This window comes from Felis catus, chromosome C1 (genome assembly GCF_018350175.1).
Source record: "Felis catus isolate Fca126 chromosome C1, F.catus_Fca126_mat1.0, whole genome shotgun sequence".
Lineage (NCBI taxonomy): Eukaryota > Metazoa > Chordata > Mammalia > Carnivora > Felidae > Felis > Felis catus.
In genome coordinates, this window is record NC_058375.1 from 127,236,836 (window position 1) to 127,256,525 (window position 19,690).

At 36.0% G+C, this 19,690-nt stretch overlaps 1 protein-coding gene across 1 annotated transcript in view; it reads left to right on the forward strand.

The window, feature by feature from the left end:
- UBXN4 (UBX domain protein 4) overlaps nucleotides 1-19,690 on the forward strand; it is a 42,848-nt gene that overhangs the window by 6,472 nt on the left and 16,686 nt on the right. Inside the window, exons 2-6 of the mRNA XM_011285214.3 lie at nucleotides 2,515-2,617; nucleotides 5,858-5,886; nucleotides 6,389-6,507; nucleotides 7,107-7,281; nucleotides 15,052-15,145. Coding sequence (XP_011283516.1) covers nucleotides 2,515-2,617; nucleotides 5,858-5,886; nucleotides 6,389-6,507; nucleotides 7,107-7,281; nucleotides 15,052-15,145 — 520 coding nt within the window. The remainder of the gene's footprint in view (nucleotides 1-2,514; nucleotides 2,618-5,857; nucleotides 5,887-6,388; nucleotides 6,508-7,106; nucleotides 7,282-15,051; nucleotides 15,146-19,690) is intronic.

Sequence of the window (19,690 nt, forward strand, 5' to 3'; positions counted from 1 at the left end):
ACTTTGGCTTTTTTACTTGGAGGGAAATTGGGGGCCATTATAGGATTTTGAGCAGAGGATTGATATGATCTGAAATTTTTAACAAAAGTTTCTGTGTTAAGAATAGACTGAGCAGCTTTGCCACATCTACTGCAGTCAGCAGACTGTCGACATTCCAGAAAATGTCGGCATCCACTCTGAAAGGATGCACAGTTATTGTGAAAGGCCCCAGAGGAACCCTGCGAAGGGACTTCAGTCACATCAGTGTAGAACTCTGTCTCTTTGGAAAGAGAAAAAAGAGGGTCCATGTTGACAAATGGTGGGGAAATAGAAAAAATCTGGCTACTGTTTGCGCTCTCTGTAGTCATAGTCATTTACAGAACATGGTCAGGGGGACGGGAGTGGGGTGCCTGGCTGGCTCAGGTGGTAGAGCAGGTGACTGTTGACCTGGGGTCGTAAGTTCAAGCCCCGTGTTGGGCATAGAAATTACTTCAAAAAGAAAAAAAAAAAAACAAACATGATGAAGGAGGCTACATTGGGCTTCTTTTATCAGTTCTGTATATGCTCACTTCCCCATCAATGTTGTTTTTCAGGAGAATTGTTCTCTTTTTGAAATCTGTAATTTCTTGGGTGAAAAATAAATCTGTAGGATTTGGCTGAGGCTGGCATTGCTTGTTCAGTATCTCAGGTTCAGAAAGGTGAGTTAATTCTCAAAGGAAATGACATTGAACTTGTATCAAACTAGCTGCTTTGATTCAGCAAGTCACAACAGTTAAAAAACAAGGATATCAGAAAATTTTTGGAGGTTATCTACATTTATGAAAAAGGAACAGTTCAGGCTAGTGAATAAGTTCTCAGTTGTCCAGCTATAGAAACAGAAAGATGCCAGATGATTTTTCAGGCTTATTTGTGATATTTTAAAGGCGCAGTAAAGGTTGCATTGATTTTTTGGGGGAAAAAAAGGAATAGATTGAACAGGGAGATCAGTTTGGAAGCTGTTGTAATCATCTAGGTGATATGTATAGCTTAAATCAGGGTGGTAGCAGTGAAAGTGGAAAGAAATAGTTACATTCTGGATATATTTTGGAGATAGAGTCAACTGAAGTCAAGGATAAGTAAAATTTTGGGCCTAAAAACTGAAGGGATGGAGATACCTTAAATAGTTAGCCGACATGAGGAATGCTGAGGGTGGATTAAATTGGGGAAAGGCTGCACTTGGGAAGAAAACAGCTTGCAGAAGAATAGATAGAGAATTACCTCATTTTTGTAAAACAACGAAAAAATGTGGCCTGGGAACTTTTTAAATCTGTAAGTTGGCAGAGGTTGTTCACCTGAAAGTGCTTGAGAAAGCACTTTGCTTAATCTCGGAAAGATTTCATCTGACTTAGGTAAGTTTTCCTCTGCCCACCACTAAGTGGCTATGCCAAAATCTAGATATTACAAGTCTAAAATGGAAGCAGCCGCTTGACAGGTATAACATAAAACATTTTGTCACTGAAGTGTGACGTACGGTATATTAAGTAAGATTAAGTGAGCAGCTCAGTGCATTTTTACTATTAAAACACTTGTAACTCTCATCCAGATAAGATGTATTTCCAGCACCCCCAGAAGGCTCCTTCATGCTCTTTCCCAGTCAGTAGCACCGCCATCCAGGTAGCCACTGTGCTGAATTCTGTCACTATAGATTAGTTTTGGGTCAGCATAACTTTTATAATTACCATACCTAAAATAAAAGGCAAGTCCCAAACCGCAAATAGAATTGCATCCGCATCTATCTACCTTGGGGAAATTCTGGAGAGTAATGCTGTGCTGTTGGGGGACATTGAGCTTGACAGAAAAGTCCTCCATGAAGGAAGAGTGTTGTGCTTTTATTTTCTAAAGTCACATGTATGGGGGCGCCTGGGTGGCTCAGTTGTTAAAGTGTCTAACTCTTGATTTTGGCTCAGGTCATGATCCCAGGGTCATGGGATCAAGAGCCCTGTGTAGGGGTCCATGCTGAGTGTCAAGCCTGCTTAAGATTCATTCTCTCTCTCTCTCTCCCTCCCTCTCCCTTTCTCCCTTTCTCCCTTCCTCCCTCCCTCCCCCCCCCCCCCTTCCCTCTACCCCTCTCCTGCCCCTCACCAATGCATACACACTCTTTGTCTCTCTCAAAAAAAAAAAAAAAATTACATGTACAAAAGGCAAAATAGCCCCTGTACATTTCTATTATGACTTCCAATTATTGTGATACTATGTGCATTATACTTTGAATGTCTTCTTTTAGAAAATACAGTACTTTGTAAAATCTAGATAGTGTCATTCTTTTTCATTATGTCTTATTACTTTTTTTTTTTCTTAGCAGCCTGAGCTGTTTTTCATTACTTTTATAATGTTAGCAATGCCATAGTCATGCTCTTCATTTTATGGGAAAGTTTTTGTTCTTAAATTTGATAGAAAATAGTATTTGTGCAATTATATTTTATTTGAAATTCCACATTCTGGGGGAAAAGAGTCAGCTGATACTGGCCTTATAAATATCGTTGAAATGTGTTACAGGTGATGATGAGCAGTCAACACAGATGGCTGCAAGTTGGGAAGATGAGAAAGTAACAGAAGCATCTTCGGACAGTTTTGTTGCTATTAAAATCGATACCAAAAGGTTTGCTTATGTGTTAATTTTTTTAAGTATTATAACCGTTGTCTTTTGTTGTGATTTATGGTGATACTCTTAGACTATAAGAATGTTGATTTTTCTCTAAGGCGTATTGGGACCTTAAATTCTGATTGCCATTTTCCAAATACATCATGTATCTTACTGAAAAACTCTGAAGTTCTGGTTTACCAAGCAGCTATGTGACATGCACCAGGAATGCAAAAGAACTTGTAAGAACATGGAAGTAACTGTAAATTATATATTGATTATCTCTGAACGGTTGACCACTCTTTTGGGTCCTGTTTTTGGGAATAAAGCTGTTTAATTCAATAGGAATAGTACTTTTTTTTTAATATGAAATTTATTGTCAAATCGGTTTCCATACAACACCCAGTGCTCATCCCAACAGGTGCCTTCCTGAATGCCCATCACCCACTTTCCCCTCCCTCCCACCCCCCATCAACCCTCAGTTTATTCTCAGTTTTTAAGAGTCTCTTATGGTTTTCCTCCCTCCCTCTCCTTTTTTTTTTTCCCTTCCCCTCCGCCATGGTCTTCTGTTAAGTTTCTCAGGATCCACATTAAGAGTGAAAACATGTGGTATGTGTCTTTCTCTGTATGACTTACTTCACTTAGCATAACACTCTCCATTTCCATCCACATTGCTACAAAAATGCCATGTTTCATTCTTTCTCATTGCCATGTAGTATTCCATTGTATATATAAACCACAGCTGCTTTATCCATTCATCAGTTGATGGACATTTAGGCTCTTTCCATAATTTGGCTATTGTTGAAAGTGCTGCTGTAAACATTGGGGTACAAGTGCCCCTATGCATCAACACTCCTATATCCCACGGGTAAATTCCTAGCAGTGCTATTGCTGGGTCATAGGGTAGATCTATTTTTAATTTTTTGAGGAACCTCCACACTTTTCCAGAGCGGCTGCACCAATTTGCATAGGAGTAAGTACTTTTTAGGTCCTTCAGAGTACCTAGTATCCACAAGTATTTTTTGTTAATCCATTCCATCTCCTCCCTTTAAAAATGTTTTGTAGAAAATTTCAGACATACAAAAGTGAGTGAGTAGTGCAGTGAAGTTCCACATACTTGTCAACTACTTTGGTGATTCACTTATAGTCAGTCTTGTTTCAGTCACCCGTTACCACTCATCCCATATAATTTCGAAGCAAATCTCAGTCATCACATCACTTCATCTATATTTTAGTGTGTCTTTAAAAAATAAGTTTTTTTTAACATGAATTAACATAAATTTAGCATGTGAAAAACTAAATATTTTAACATAACTGTAATACTTCAAAGCAAATAAGTGATAGTTTCTTAATAGCAAATATCCAGCTATTTTTCACATTTTCACTTGTCTCATCTATGCCATAGTTGTATTCTTAATTTATTACAGTTTGTTTGGTTCAGGATCTATCAAGGTCCACACATTGTGATGTGTTGATCTTTTTCAAGGCTCTCCCCCGCGCGCCACCCCCCCCCTTCTCTGTATGTTTTTTCTTTGCAATTTAGTTTTTGGAGAAACAGGTCATTTGTTCTTTAGTTTCCTGCCATGTGGATTATTGTTGACTGCATCCCTGTTAGTCTCATGTAGTTCATTTCTCTGTCCTCTGTTGCTTGTAAATCAACAGTTGGATTCAAGTTAGATTTTTTTTTTTCCATCAAGACTACTTCATAAATGGTGGTATGTCTTCCATTCTTCCATTATGAAAGCACATAATGACCTCTTGTCTTACTTTATGATGTTAGCAGTAGGCATCAATGATCAGCGCCTAGAAACATTAATTTGCTAGCAACTACAAAGTGGTATTCCTTTCATTTTGATATTGATAATATCAGAATGAATGATGTTTGAAAATTATTGCCAAGATTAAAATATTTGGAAATTTACCTGTAAGTTTGCAAATTTTTTAGTAAAAATTTTCCAATATTAAAAATTTCATGAAACAAATCATAGTGGTTTGCCTCAGAGCAGCAGTTATTCAACTATATATTTATTGAACTATATAATACTTAAAAAAAAAGAATCTTACCATTTTAATGTATATGCTGTCATTTATGTTTTCCATTATCTTCCAGTAGCACCAGAAATAGTAGGAGGAATGTAGGGGTATTGGAAATGTGGAAGAAATGAGAAAATCAGAATTCTTGAGGTTATATACAGACTGATGTATCTGGTATTTTTAAAAACAAAAAAAAATTTTTTTTAAACAAATTTCTAAAAGTAGATGCAGGGATACCTGTGTATAGTGATGGTTGATTTTTGTTTCATTATAGACTGCCTGCTAATAGAATCTAATGTGTCTTTTAAATTATGAATAGTAAATTTTATGTATTGTACAATAATAATGAAATTAATGTTGTAGTAACATTTTAGTGTCTATGAGTTTATGGAGATAAGCCTGCATTGAAAATAGATTGGTAGGAAATACATCAAAATTTACATTGGTTATTTCTGGGAAGGTAGGACTTGGTAATTTTTTTCTTTATACTTTTTTATTTTCAGATGTTTTTGTGGTAATCATGCTCTATATTCAGAAAATGGGTGTAAATTTTTGGAAAGATTAATTTGATTCTTGGTATTATTCATTTGCATTGATCAGTATCTCTTACTTGTATCATAACGTAAAGACTCTCCTGTCCCTGTCCCTAACCATCCAGTTTCCTTCTCTGGAGTAACCAAATTAAGAAAATGTATTTTCCTCCCCTTTTTAAATTCTTGTTTATTTACTTTTTTTTTTTTTTACAAAAGTGGTAGCATTTTGACATACTTTTTTGTACCTTTTTAATGATTGCATAATTAGTTTTTACTGGTAGGTATTTAGGTTGTTTTGAATCCTTTATTTTTACAAAGTAGTATATTATCATTTGCAGAAGTAAATCATAAGCATTAATATCTTTTGTTACAAGGCAAGATGCTGTATTCAGATACACTTGCTGCTGAGAAAGCAACATGGCAGATACCAGCTTGATTTTTAGCCATCAGATCCAGCCACCAGTTTGTGTGTTGCAAGAATAAGTGGCTCTTTTATCTGAAAATTATACCGGGAAAGGTCTGTAAGACAAGAATTGCAGTTTTCTCCTTCCAGCTGATGACTACGAAAGGAACTAGTAGTTTCAGAGAAATACTTTTAATTGGTAGAGTAAATTTCTGTAAAAACAACTGGATATTTGGGGGGAAATATTTGAATGCATCTAGTGATTTTCTGTTTGATTTTGTTTTACAGTGAAGCCTGCTTACAATTTTCACAAATCTGTATCCTTTCAATGAAGAATTGGTTTGATAAATATTTTGCTTGAGGATTTACCTTTCTTTTGGTTAATTCACGACATTTAGAAATTACTCATTTCTATTTAGGAGCTCATGCATTCTTGCTTTGAGGAACTTTATACTACTAAGTGTCCTTTGAGATAATACGTTGTAGCAAATGGGATTATAGGGAGTCTTGTCAATATCTGGAAAGCAATATGGAGCAGTTTGGTCGGAATGTTAGAAATAATTGTCAAGAGGCAAGATGTAAAATTTACAATAGATGGAATGTAATGGATGTTTCAGATAGGCAGTACAGATAAATCATAAATCAGTTTACTTATCACATGCATGACAAGCATAGTGATACTGTAGTTGAAATTATTTGGTAAACATGTTAGCTGATTACACGGTGAAATTCACAAAGATTTGCTTTGTTATCAGTAGCATTTCATAAAATTATCCCCTTGTTTTTTCACGAATCATTAGACTTAATTAAATTGTACAGATCCTGTAGTGTGTGTTCCATCCAGTTTCTTTATTGGAGACAGTGGAATTCCCTTGGAAGTAATAGCAGGAAGTGTTTCTGCAGATGAACTTGTTACCAGAATTCACAAAGTCCGGCAGGTGAGAAGGAAGAGAATTTATTTATATAAACATGGGAAAATGATATGTCAGAAATTTGACATTAGAATATTTTTGGAGTTGCTCTGTATATTCAGGAACCTGCTATGCCATTAAACTTGAAAGGTAGAAAATACTGCTTTCCTGGATTGGTTTGAAAATAGCATTGTGAAGTTATAGGTACCTATGCCTAATGAGTGACTTCTTACTCTCCCTTCTCTTTACACTATTACTTTGTTGCAAAAGAGAGATTGAACATTAAGGTCCCAAACTGTACTGCTTGACACATTTTAAGGAACTTAGTCAATTTGGGCAAATGGCTAATATAGCTTGAAACTTTTTTCCTTCAGTTCTAATTGGAAGAAAAATCAACAGTGTTTAAAAACCTTTTTTTGCTCTTCTCACATTGTAGTTGAATTCCACAGTGTGATCAGTGTGATTATGCCATGTTTAGGATTATACGATCTGGATCCATCTACCTGGAAAATTTAGTACTTTTCCCTCCTATAGAGACAGTTGACTTACTCATATTTTGGTCTAATCTGTCTTGGTAAATTTAGATTCTTATCTGTTCATTAAATTACAATGTGGTTTCTCCCTAGATGCACTCATTAAAAGGTGAAACATCAGTGGCAAATGGCAGCCCGTCAGAAAGTTCAGTCTCTACTCCATCCACATCACTGGAACCTAACAACACTTCTGAAAGCTCTCAGTCCAGAAATGTAGAGCCTTGTGAGATACCACCCACTTCTGATACAAAGTCAGATTCTGCAACAGGTAATTTTTAGTGTACCCTTTTGGGTACAGTAGAAGTATTCCTTCACTTCATTTTAAAGGCCTGGAATTAATATCCTTAAAAATAAAAATACTGTGTTTCTTCCCTGTCACATTCATTTAACTTAAAATTTAAAGATTGTCTTAAATATAGGTATTGGTCATATAGTGGCATTTTTTTTTTTTTTTTTTTACTTTTTTCTGTCCCTGTGTTCTTAGCAGTTTTACACATAACTTTCCAGCTAGAGTATTTTGAAAGGTTCAAATGAACTGATGTATTTGGAATTGTTTTTATAACCTATAAGATATGTATACATTTAAAGAATAGTATTTGCATTTTAGAATTAGAATTAAAAGATCGTTGTAAAATAGAGCTTGTGGAAATAAGAGATGTGACTACAGTGGGGTTGATAGAGGCAAAAGAGAAATTTTATACTATATAATGGGGATTGTGTTCGGAGTTGTTTAGTGTAATATAGCTTGTATTAGACAGCATAGCGTTAGATAAATCAAGAAGTTAACAGATTAGTATCCTAAGAGATGATCCTACTCTAGCATCCCAAATAGCCTCTATTTGATATTTAATGACAGGAAGCTCATTTCCTTGCAAGGAAGCTTATTGTCAAAGCCCTGGTTTTTAGAAAAATTCTTCTTCGTATTGAGATGAAATTTGATGCCCTGTAATTTCTCATTAACTTTAGTGCGACTTATGAAGTTAAACATTAACAGGTTTTGAATATTTGAAGAAGAGCTACCAGGTTCTCTATCAGTAGCCACATTTTGAGGTTTTACATCTATAGATCACGCAAATTCTGGATGCCTACAGAACTAGGGGACACTATTGTGAATGTAGCCTGGTTAGCTCTACAGTAGGATACTTACCTTTACATTTACCTGGATATTTATCATTGCCAAACTCTTCATTCCTTTTTGAATATGTTTCCCTCTGGTATCATTTTCTTTCAGCCTGAAAATTTTCCCTTAGCATTTCCTGTTTTACAGGTCTTTTGGCAAAATACTTCTCTTCCTCTCTGAAAAATGAAAGTGTCTGCTTTATCTTCATTCTGGAAGGATATTTTTGCTAGATACAAAATTTGGAGTTTACAGTTTTTTTGTTTGTTTGTTTGTTTGTTTTTTCAGCACTTTAAAGATCTTCTGGTCTCCATAGTTTTCTGATGAGAAGTTTCTGTCAGCATTGTTTCCCCATATATGGAATGTATTGCTTTTCTCTCTGCCTTCAGGCTTTTCTCTTTGATTTTCATCCATTTGACTATAAAATGCCTAGATGTGTTTTTCTTTGTATTTATTCTGCTTGGGTTTTGCTAAGCTTAGATCTCTAAATGTATAACTTTCACTAAATTTGGGGAATTTGGAGCCATTATTTATTCAGATATTTTTCTCTTTTTCTCTTGCTAGAAATATTTACATGTATGTTAGACTTCTTGATACTATCCCACAGGTTTCTTTTTTCTTTTTTTTTTTCTTTTTTATTCCTCTATTTAGATCGGATAATTTTGTTGATCTCTAAGTTCACTGGCTTCTTTATCATCTCTTTCTGCTCTTGAGCACATCTAGTGAATTTTTATTCTATTCTATATTTATTTTTAAGTAATATCTACACCCATTGTGGGGCTTAACCATAGAACCCTGATATCAAGAGTCATAAGTGAGCCAGGCAGGTGCTCTAGTAAATTTTTATTTTATATAAAATTAGGTAATATATTTATACTCTTTAAGTTAACCATTTTTTAGTAGATTTTTTTTTAGAGCAGTTTTAGGTTTACAGGAAAATTAAGAGGAAGGTCCAGATTTTGTGTATACCTCCTGCCCCACTGTCTACATTCCCCACCAAAGTGGTACATTTGTTAGAACTAATGAACCCACATTTGACACATCATAATCAGGCAAAGTCCATAGTTTACAATACAGTTTTCTCTTGGTGGTGTACATTCCATGAGTTTGGGCAAGTGTATAATGACGTGTATCCATAAGTATAGCACAAAGTATTTTTCCTGCACTAAATGTCCTCTGTGTTCCACCTTTTCATCCTCAGTGATATTTTTACTGTCTCCATGGTTTTGCTTTTTCCAGAATGTCATATAGTAGTCTTTTCAGATTGGCTTCCTTTACTTAGTAATATACATTTAATCTTCCTTCATGTCTTTTCATCACTTGATAGCTCATTTCTTTTTGAGCTGAATAATATTCCATTGTCTAGATATACCACAGTTTATTAATCCATTCACCTACTGAAGGACATTTTGGTTTTGCAAGTTTTAGCAATTATGAATAAAGCTTCTGTAAGCATCTCTGTAGGTTTCTGTGTGAGCATAATTTTTCTTTTTACTTTTTTTGGCTATTTACAGCAAGGTTGTGGTTGCTGGGTTGTGTGGTAAGAGTTATGTTTAGTTTTGTAAGAAGCCACCAAGCCGTCTTCCAAAGTGTCTGTATCATTTTGCAGGTAAAATGGTTCTGGAGTTTCTTACTCTTCCTTACATCTCCTCCTCTTCCTTTAACTTTTTATTTTGAAACAGTGTGATTCAAAGTTACAGAAATTATACTCAATCCCTCAGTACCCTTTCCAACATTTTATTCAACTTATCTTTTAATTCATTTCATTTTCCTTTACCTCATTGAGTTACAATGGCTGCTTTCAAGTCCTTGTCTGATAATGCCAGTATCTAGTTCATCTCTGGGTTGAGATAACAGACAGGCCTTTCTTGATTGTCTTTTCCCCTGAGAATGAGTCACATTTTCCTGTTAGATTGTGTGTCTAGAAATTTTGGATTGTATCTTGTACATTGTTGTAGACACTCAGGATTCTTATATTCCTGTAAAGAATATTGATGCTTTTGTTTCAGCAGGCACTTAACTTCTCAGACTGTAAACTCTGTCTTACCTGAGGTATGAGTAGCACCTCTAATCTCAGTTCTTTGTAGCTTTTTTTTTAACTTCATTATGGAAAGTTTCAGACTTACTACAAAAGTCTCGAGAAAATAGTGTAATAAATTCCATGAACCCACTGCCTGTCTTCACCTATTACCAACTCATGGCCAAAATTGTTTCATCTGTGTCCCCTACTCCTCTTTTCCTTTTCATTTATTATTTAGAACAAATCTTAGGCACTATATCATTTCATTTTTAAAATAGGAGTATCTAAAAGATGAGAACTTAAAAAAAAATAACTACAATATCATTATCTCTTATGAAACCTACACAGTTTAACAGTAATCCTTTTTTACCGTTAATTATCTAGGCAATATTTACATTATACTAAGTTTTTCAGTTTGTTTGGAGTCCAGTATATTGCTACTGATTGTTGAGTCCTTTTTTTTGTTTGTTTCATTTCATTAATAGATTCCCACTCTCATTTTTTTCTGTAGTTTCCTACAGTCTGGATTTTGCTGTATTTTTTTAATTTATTTATTTTTGGAGAGAAAGTGTGAGTGGGGGAGGGCCAAAGGAAGAAGGAGAGAGAATCCCAAGCAGGCTCCACACCCAGTTTAATCCCACCACCGCAAGATCATGACTAGAACTGAAATCAGGAGTTGGATGCTCAACCAGCTGAGCCATCTAGGTGTCCCTATTTTTCTAAATTTTTATTTTAATCACCTGGTGCTCTTCACAAATGCATTTCTTAATCCCTATGATCTATTTTATCCATCCCCCCAACCCACCTCCCCTCTGGTAACCATGTTTGTTCTCTTTACTTAAGAGTGTCTTTCTTGGTGTGTGTATCTTTTTGATTTAGTGTTTTTGTATTCTTTGAGTAAATACCCAGTAGCACAATTGCTGGATCATAGGATAGTTCTGTTTTTAACTTTTTTTTTTAAGGTTATTTATTTATTTTGAGAGAGAGAGAACACATGGGGCAGAGAGAGAGAAAGAATGCCAAACAAGCTCTGTACCGATTGTGCAGAGGACTCGAACTCATGAACTGTGAGATCATGACCTGAGCTGAAACCAAGAGTCGGAAACCCAACTGAGCCACCAGGCGCTCCTATTTTAACTTTTTGAGTAACTTCCAACTGTTTACCACAGTGGCTGCAGCAGTTTGCATTCCCACCAACAGTGCCCAAGGGTTTCCCTTTCTCTGCATCCTTGCCAACACTTGTTTCTTTTTGATTTTGGCCATTCTGACTGATACTTCATTGTAGTTTTGATTTGCATTTTCCTGATGATGCGTGATGATGAGCATCTTTTCATGTATCTGTTGGCCGTCCTGATAACTTCTTTGGAGAAATGTTTGTTTATATGTTTTGCCCACTTTTTAAGTGGATTATTCATTTTTGGGGTGTTGAGTTTTATGAGTGCTTTATATATTTTGGTTACTAGTCCTTTATCAGATATATCAGATATGTCATTTGCAAATCTCTTATCCCATTCTGGAGATTGTTTAGTTTTGTTGATTGTTTATTTGGCTCTGCAGAAGCTTTTTATTTAGATGTAGTCCCAGCAGTTTATTTTTGCTTTTGTTTCCCTTGCCTTAGGACACACATCTAGAAAGATGTTATAGCTGATGTCAGAGAAACTACTTCCTGTGCTCCCTTCCAGGATTTTTATGGTTTCAGGTCTCATATTTGAGTCTTTAATCTGTTTTGAGTTTATTTTTTTGTATGGTATAATAAAGTGGTCCGGTTTCATTCTTTCGCATGTTTACTGTTCAGTTTTCTGAGTTTTGTTGAAGACACTGTCTTTTTCCCATTGGATATTCTTCCTACTTTGTTGAAGATTAATTGACCATAAAGTTGTGGGTTTATTTCTGGGTTTTCTATTCTGTTTCATTGGTCTGTATGTCTGTTTTTGTGCCAGTACCATACTGTTTTGATTATTACAGCTTTGTAATATTGAAATCCAGAATTGTGATGCCTCCAGCTTTGCTTTTCTTTTTCAAGATTGTTTTGGCTATTTGAGGTCTCTTGTGTTTGCATAAAAATTTTAAGATTGTTTCACAGGATTCTGTGAAAAATGCTGTTGGTATTTTGATAGGGACTGCATTAAATATGTCAGTTGCTTTGGGTAGTGTAGACATTTTAACAATTTTTGTTCTTCCCACTCCATGAGCATGGAATGCCTTCCCATTTCTTTGTGTCTTTTTCTATTTCTTTCATCAGTGTTTTACAGTTTTCAGAGTACTCATCTTTTACCTATATACATATACATACGTATATTTTGGGTAGCTTTATTCCTAGATGTCTTGTTAGTTTTTGTGTAGTTGTAAAAGGGATTGTGTTCTTAATTTCTCTTCCTGCTGCTTCATTATTGGTGCACAGAAATGCAGCACATTTCTGTACAATGATCTTATTTCCTCAGAATTTACTGAATTAATTTATCAGTTCTAGCAGTTTTTTGGTGGAGTGCTTTGGGTTTTATCTATTTAGTGTCATCTGCAAATAGTGAAAGTTTTACTTCTTCCTTACTGATTTGGATGCCTTTGATTTCTTTTTGTTGTCTGATTGCTGTGGGTAGGATTTGGAATACAAAAAAGTGGTGAGAGTGACATCCTCTTGTTCCTGACCTTAGGGGAAAAGCTTTTTCCCCATTAAGGATGATGTTAGCTGTGGGTTTTTTTCTGTATGGCCTTTATTATGTTGAAGTATGTTCCTTTTAGACCTACTTTGTTGAGGGTTTTTATTATGAATGGATATACTTTGTCACATGCTCTTTCTGTGTCTATTGAAATGATCACATTGTTCTTGTACTTACTGATGTGGTGTATCACATTGATTGATTTGCAGTATTGAACCACCCTTACAACCCATGAATAACATGGCCTTTATTATGTTGAAGTATGTTTCTTTTAGACCTACTTTGTTGAGGGTTTTTATTATGAATGGATATACTTTGTCACATGCTTTTTCTGTGTCTGTTGAAATGATCATATTGTTCTTGTACTTACTGATGTGGTGTATCATGTTGATTGATTTGCAATATTGAACCACCCTTACAACCCATGAATAAATGTGACCGTGATGATGGTGAATGATTTTTTTTTTTTTTAATGTAAACTTTATCCCCATGTGGGGCTTGAACTCATTACTCCAAGATCAAGAGTCACATGCTTTACCGACTGAGCCAGCCAGGTGTCCACTGGTGAATGGTACGTTTTTTGTTTTTTGTTTTTTAGTGTGTTGTTGAATTCAGTTTGCTAGTATTTTGTTGAGGATATTTGCATCTGTGTTCATCAGAGATAGTTGCCTATAGTTCTCTTTTTTTGTGTGTTGTCTTTATTTCGTTTTGGTATCAGGTAATGCTAGCCTCATAGAATGAATTTGGAAGTTTTCCTTCCTTTTCTAGTTTTTAGAATAGTTTGAGAATAGGTATGAACTCTTCTTTAAACGTTTGGTAGAATTTGCCTGTTAAGTCATCTGGTTCTGGACTTTTGTTTCTTGGGAAAGTTTTGATTACTGATTCAATTTCTTTGCTGGTCATCAGTCTGATCAAATTTTCTGTTTCTTCCTGTTTCTGTTTTAGTGGTTTATATGTTTCTGGAAATTTATCCACTTCTTCTAGGTTGTCCAATTAGTTGGCATATAATTTTTTGTAATATTCTCTTATAATTGTTTGTATTTATATGATGTTGGTTGTTATTTCTCTTTTCTCACTTTGTGATTTTGAGTCCTTTCTCTTTTTTTTTTTATTTTTTTTAATGTTTATTCATATTTGAGAGACAAAGACAGAGTGCAAGTGGTGGAGGGGCAGAGAGAGAGGGAATCACAGAATCCAAATCTGTGTCAGCACAGAACCCAACGTGGGGCTCAAACCCATGAACTGTGAGATCATGACCTGAGCCAAAGTCAGACACTCAGTCTTTTGAGCCACCCAGGTGCCTGCCCCTCTCTCTCTCTCTCTCTCTCTCTCTCTCTCTCTCTTCTCTTCTTTTCTTTTCTTTTCTTTTCTTTTCTTTTCTTTTCTTTTATGTTTATTTATTTGTTTTGAGAAAGAGTGAGAGAGCATGAGCAGGGGAGGGACAGTGACAGAGGGAGAGAGAGAATCCAAAGCAGGCTCCATGCTGTCAGTGTAGAGCCCGATGTGGGGCTCCGTTCCATGAACCCTTACGTAAGATCATAACCTGAGCCAAAATCAGGAGTCGGATGCTTAACTGACTGAGGCAGTCAGGCACCCCAGAGTTCTTGCTCTTTTTTTGTTAAGTCTGGCTAGAAGTTAATCAGTTGTATTGGTTTTTGTTTTTGTTTTTGTTTTTTCAAAGAACCAGCTCCTGATTTCATTTATCTGTTCTGTTGGTATTTTCAGTTTCTATTTCATTTATTTTTGTTCTCATATTTATTATTTCCTTCTTCCTGACCTTGGTGGCCCTCAACTGCCTTGTTTCCCACTTATATTCTATTATATGTGGATCCAAATGTCAGAATTAGAGAGAGAGAATTCCAAGCAGGCTCCAAGCTGTCAGCGCAGAGCTTGATATGGGGCTTGAACAAATGAACCGTGAGATCATGACCTGAGCCAAAACCAAGAGTCTGATGCTTAACCAAGTGAGCCATCCAGGCCCCTCTTTTTTTTTTTTTTTTTTAAAGTAAACCTTGCACCCAACGTGGGGCTCAAACTCATGACCCTGAGATCAAGAGTTGCATGCTCTACTGACTGAGCAAGCCAGGTGCCCTAGTAATCACTCATTTCTTATCTTCTCCAACTCTTAGGGAAAATTTGTAATGTTTAAGAAGATTATTAACAAATGTAACCCAAATGTTTATGTTTCTTAAAAATCGGCATTAAATGCAATATTTTCTTATTTCTTTTTATTAAATAACTAAGGAGGAGAGAGTTCAGGCCATGCCAGTCCATCTCAGGAGCCTGGTGGATGTTCAAATCAGAGACCTCCAGAGGACCTGACTGTCAGAGTGGAAAGGTTTGCTTTTATTTTTGCAAATAGTATTTTGAAAAGACAGTGGTTTTCAGTTATTTCATTAATTTGAATAAAAGCTAAAATTTCACAAATGAAGTTTCAGAATCCTGGGTTGAAATTTTTTATTACCTGACCAACTTAATTGTATCCATAAAGACTACATTCTAGAAGTAAAGTTGAGTATCTCTTAAGTCATCAGTCAGCTTTAGGTCTGATCAGCCCAAGAATCTTTTTTACTGGTTTTTGGTACATGTATGTTTCCGTCTGTCACTTCTGCTTTGATCTCTCTCTACCATAGGATAGTAAGTTCCAGATGGGAAGAACTTCACTTGCTTTTATGACTGTATACTGAGTCTGGGTTCTGCATAAGTGCATGTCTATTAAACGTCATGTGTTATTACTTGGTCTAATCAGATAAAGATTTATAATTTTTTGTGGCTTGTAGTTTTGTATTTTTAATAATACAGAAATTACCAAATTAGAGTCCTGTATACTATGGTTCTTAAGTTACATGAATTAATGGTAAATGGATAAAGCAAGAATATTTTTTAATCCTGACCTAACACCATTTAGTGTTATATGGAAGTTAAGAAAATGCCTTAGACTTGACAGTTTCTTGTTCACATACACATAGATTCTACGGGAAAACAAGATGATTACGAATACTGGGTATTTGGGTTTGCTCATGACTAAGAATCAGCTTCATTTCAGCAAAACCTAGATTCTGATGGTTCTTTCTAGGAGTCCCAGCAGGCCAAGATCTTGAGCTAAAAAGGATAGATCTGGTCATAGTGGTGAGAAGTGGTAGAAGGCTCAAAGAACAGCTGCAGGGAACCAAAGTTCCCAGTGGCTCATCCTCTCTGTTTCTTTCTGTTTTGCTAACACCAAATCTACCTCTATGCATCTGTCCTTGCATCACGTTGGGGTGATGTGACAGTAAAAGATGAGAAAAGAATTTGGAGATTTGAGGGGAATGAGAAGAAACACAGCAGATAGCCCTTAATTGTAGGGTAGGCTTAGGTGCTATTTAATTGCAGTAGATAAGGGGAGTTTCTGTTGTTTCTTAATAGCTTCCATTCTTATGTAAGAGAGTGTCTGCCCATGTCTGCCTGCATGGTTCTGCAAAGAGGATATAATACACCATCTTTAATTAAAAAATACTTACCATACGTATTTACACTAGTGTATGTGTGTTATATATAGTATAATGAGCCAGTAAAGTTAGTTTAAGACACACAACAAAATGTTTGTATTAATATCTTTGAAAGGGGAATTAGGGATTTTTTTTTTTCTTCTGAGGTTGCCAAACTGTCTTCATTGAGCATTTTTACTCTTATAATTAAAATATCAGGACAGAATGGGTTTACAAGTCGAGATCCTTAAACTGAAAAAAAACAAAAAAAACAACTTCACTCTTGGAGATACATACATTTATGTGTTTTTAAACCATATGCTTTTAGGACCGTTATATGAAATGTATGTGGGCTAGGGCCTTTTAAAAAAGGATACTAGGGGTGCCTGGGTGGCTCAAGTCGGTTAAGCATCTGACTTCATCTCAGGTCATGGTCTCGCAGTCTGTGAGTTTGAGCCTGCATTGGGCTTCTGTGCTGACGACTCAGAGCCTGGAGCCTCCTTCAGATTGTGTCTCCCCCTATCTCTCTGTCCCTCCCCAGCTCATGCTCTGTCTCTCAAAAATGAAAAAACATTTAAAAAAAAAATCTTTTTTAAAAGGATACTAAATGTTGAAATTGGATGAAATGTTGGCATACTTACCATTGAAACAGTTTTCATTGGGAAGTGACTGTTCTTGGTTTAAACACCTTTTGAAAAATCTAGGTCATATAATTAAAATCATATATACACTTCAAATTATTGCTGAGATTAATTTATCAGGTCAGTTAACCAATAAAGCCTAGGCCCTAATACTGACTGATTCATGCCCTGGGGTCCTATATTCTATTCATCTGAGTTATATCCAGTTAGGAATTTTGTTTGTTTTATGGAATCTAATTTGTTAATCAACAACTAAAAACAATAGCATATAATACTCCTATCCCAAATGACCTCTTAGCTCATCATTTATATCCTTCAAATTGCCTTCATCTTTACCATGCCTTGTCGTAGACTGTAGTGCTCTTATGCCTTTGACTCACCCATGCTCTGCAGGTTATTGAACTTAAAACCCTAATGTGCTGCTAGTTTCCCTGTCTTATAGAACTGATCTGTGGTGCCTTTTCATAGCCCAGAAAAATTGTACACATCAAATACCTGTGGTGTAATCTGATTTTTATAGAATTTTGTAATACCAAATTCTATAAAGCAAAATATATGTATTCTTCCTCTAACTTTGATATTTAAAAAAATTTTTTTTAAATGTTTGTTTATTTTTGGGAGGAGGAGAGGGGCAGAGAGAGGGAGAGACAGAATCCGAAGCAGCTCCAGGCTCTGAGCTGTCAGCACAGAGCCCGATGCAGGGCTCAAACTTAAAAACTGAGATCGTGACCTGAGCCGAAGTCAGACACTTAGCTGACTGAGCCACCCAGGTGCCCCTAACTTTGATATTTTAAAATCTAAGTCCTACAAATTAAAAACTCAGCCTTAAAATTTGGCAGGATAGATTAGTAAATGTAGGATTCTTATTTTCCTCTTAAGCTATATCTGTTTTCTGAGACCAAGTTTCTGGAAAGCTAAGTAGTTCCCACTAGATCTTGGGTTTTTTTCTTATCTGACTTCAGGGAAAAGTAATTTTGTTAGGGGGCAAGGTGATTAAACCAAATTGATGTCAACTCAGAAACTCTCATCCTATTGCATACATATTGAGAAAAAAATCCATCTAAACCATCTTAAGGAAGTAAACTTGATTTTTTAAAAAACAGATCGAGAGGTGCCTGGGTGGCTCAGTCGGTTAAGCGTTTTGGCTCAGGTCATGATCTCATGGCTTGTGAGTTCGAGCCCTGGGTTGGGCTCTGTGCTGACAGCTAGGAACCTGGAGTCTGCTTCGGACTGTTTCTCCCTCTCTCTCTGCTCCTCTCCCGCTCACACTCTACCTCTCTCACCTTCAAAAATAAACATTAAAAAATTTTTTAAAAAACAACACAGATTGAGGGGCACCTGGATGGCTCAGTTGGTTGAGCATCCAACTTCGGCTCAAGTCATAATCTCACAGTTTGAGTTTGAGCCTTGCATCAGGCTCACTGCTGTCAGCACAGAGCCTGCTTTGGATCCTTTGTCTCCCTGACTCTGCTCGTCCCCAACTTGTGCCCTCTCTCTCAAAAATAAATAAACCTTAAAAAAAAAAAAAGGTTGGGGGCACCTCGGTGGCTCAGTTGGTTAAGCGTCTGACTCTTGGTTGCAGCTCAGGTCATGAACTCATGGTTTGTGAGTTTGAGCCCCACCTCGGGCTCTGTGCTGACAGTGTGGAGCCTGCTTGGAATTCTCTCTCTCCCTCTCTGTCTGCCCCTCCCTTACTCGCTCTCTCTCAAAATACACAAATAAACTTTAAAAAAACAACAACAGGTTGATGATTTGGAATTGGCAGGTACCAATTTTTCTTCTTAATATTAAAATATATATAGTGTTTTCAAAGCTAAAAGATGTAAAATTTGCATCTTTCTTTTAAACTAGTATCTGTGCCCAAGGTGGGGCTTGAACTCATGACGCTGAGATCAACAGTCACATAGTCTACTGACTGATCTAGCCAGATGCCCCTGAAATTTGAATCTTTTAGTGACTCATGTGAAAAAATAAGCCTTTTAGTTAAATTTTGATTATTTTTTTTAAATGTCATTATGTTTAAAAATTGACATAATTCTTTGGGAAAGATAATATGTAGTACCATCACTTCCAACCTTTTTTTTTTCTTTTTTGGTAAAGATTTCAAGCCTCAAAAAGTTAAAAGTATAATGACTTTTTTGCTGATTCATTTGAAAGTTGCAGGCACCATTTCATTTTACCCTAAATACTTGAGTATGTATCTCTATCTGTTAAGAATAAAAATATTGACTGTGGTTTTACAGGCTCTCAGTAGGGGCTCCAGCCTAGGAGGGGGCCTGAGGGTCTGTACCCACTGACTTATGCCCTTCCCCATCCCTCAGGCCAGCACACATCCTTTAGCAGTAGATTCCTAGATGCAGGAGTGATGAAACAGTCAATTTGTCATTAAGATGCAGTGGACTTTTCAACTAGATTAGAACAAAATAATATCTGTTTTTCTCTGAAGAGAATTGTGCAAATTATATGCAATTAAAGACATTTTCAGATGTTAGTATACCATTGTCACACCCAAATTGTGAATTTATACAGTAAGATTATCTGATAAGCAATCACATTCATATTTGCCCATTATTTTAATAATGTCCTTTATAACTTTTTTTCCCTGATACAGGATCCAATCAAGGGTCATTCATTGAATTTAGTTTAGTCTCTTCTAATTCAAAGTATTTCGTTTGTTTTGCTTGTATTTGTTTTTATTTTTCACAGCTTGGACATTCTTTAAAAGAGTCTAGGCTGTTTCTAGAATGTCCTTTGATCCAGTCCTTGTTTCATCAT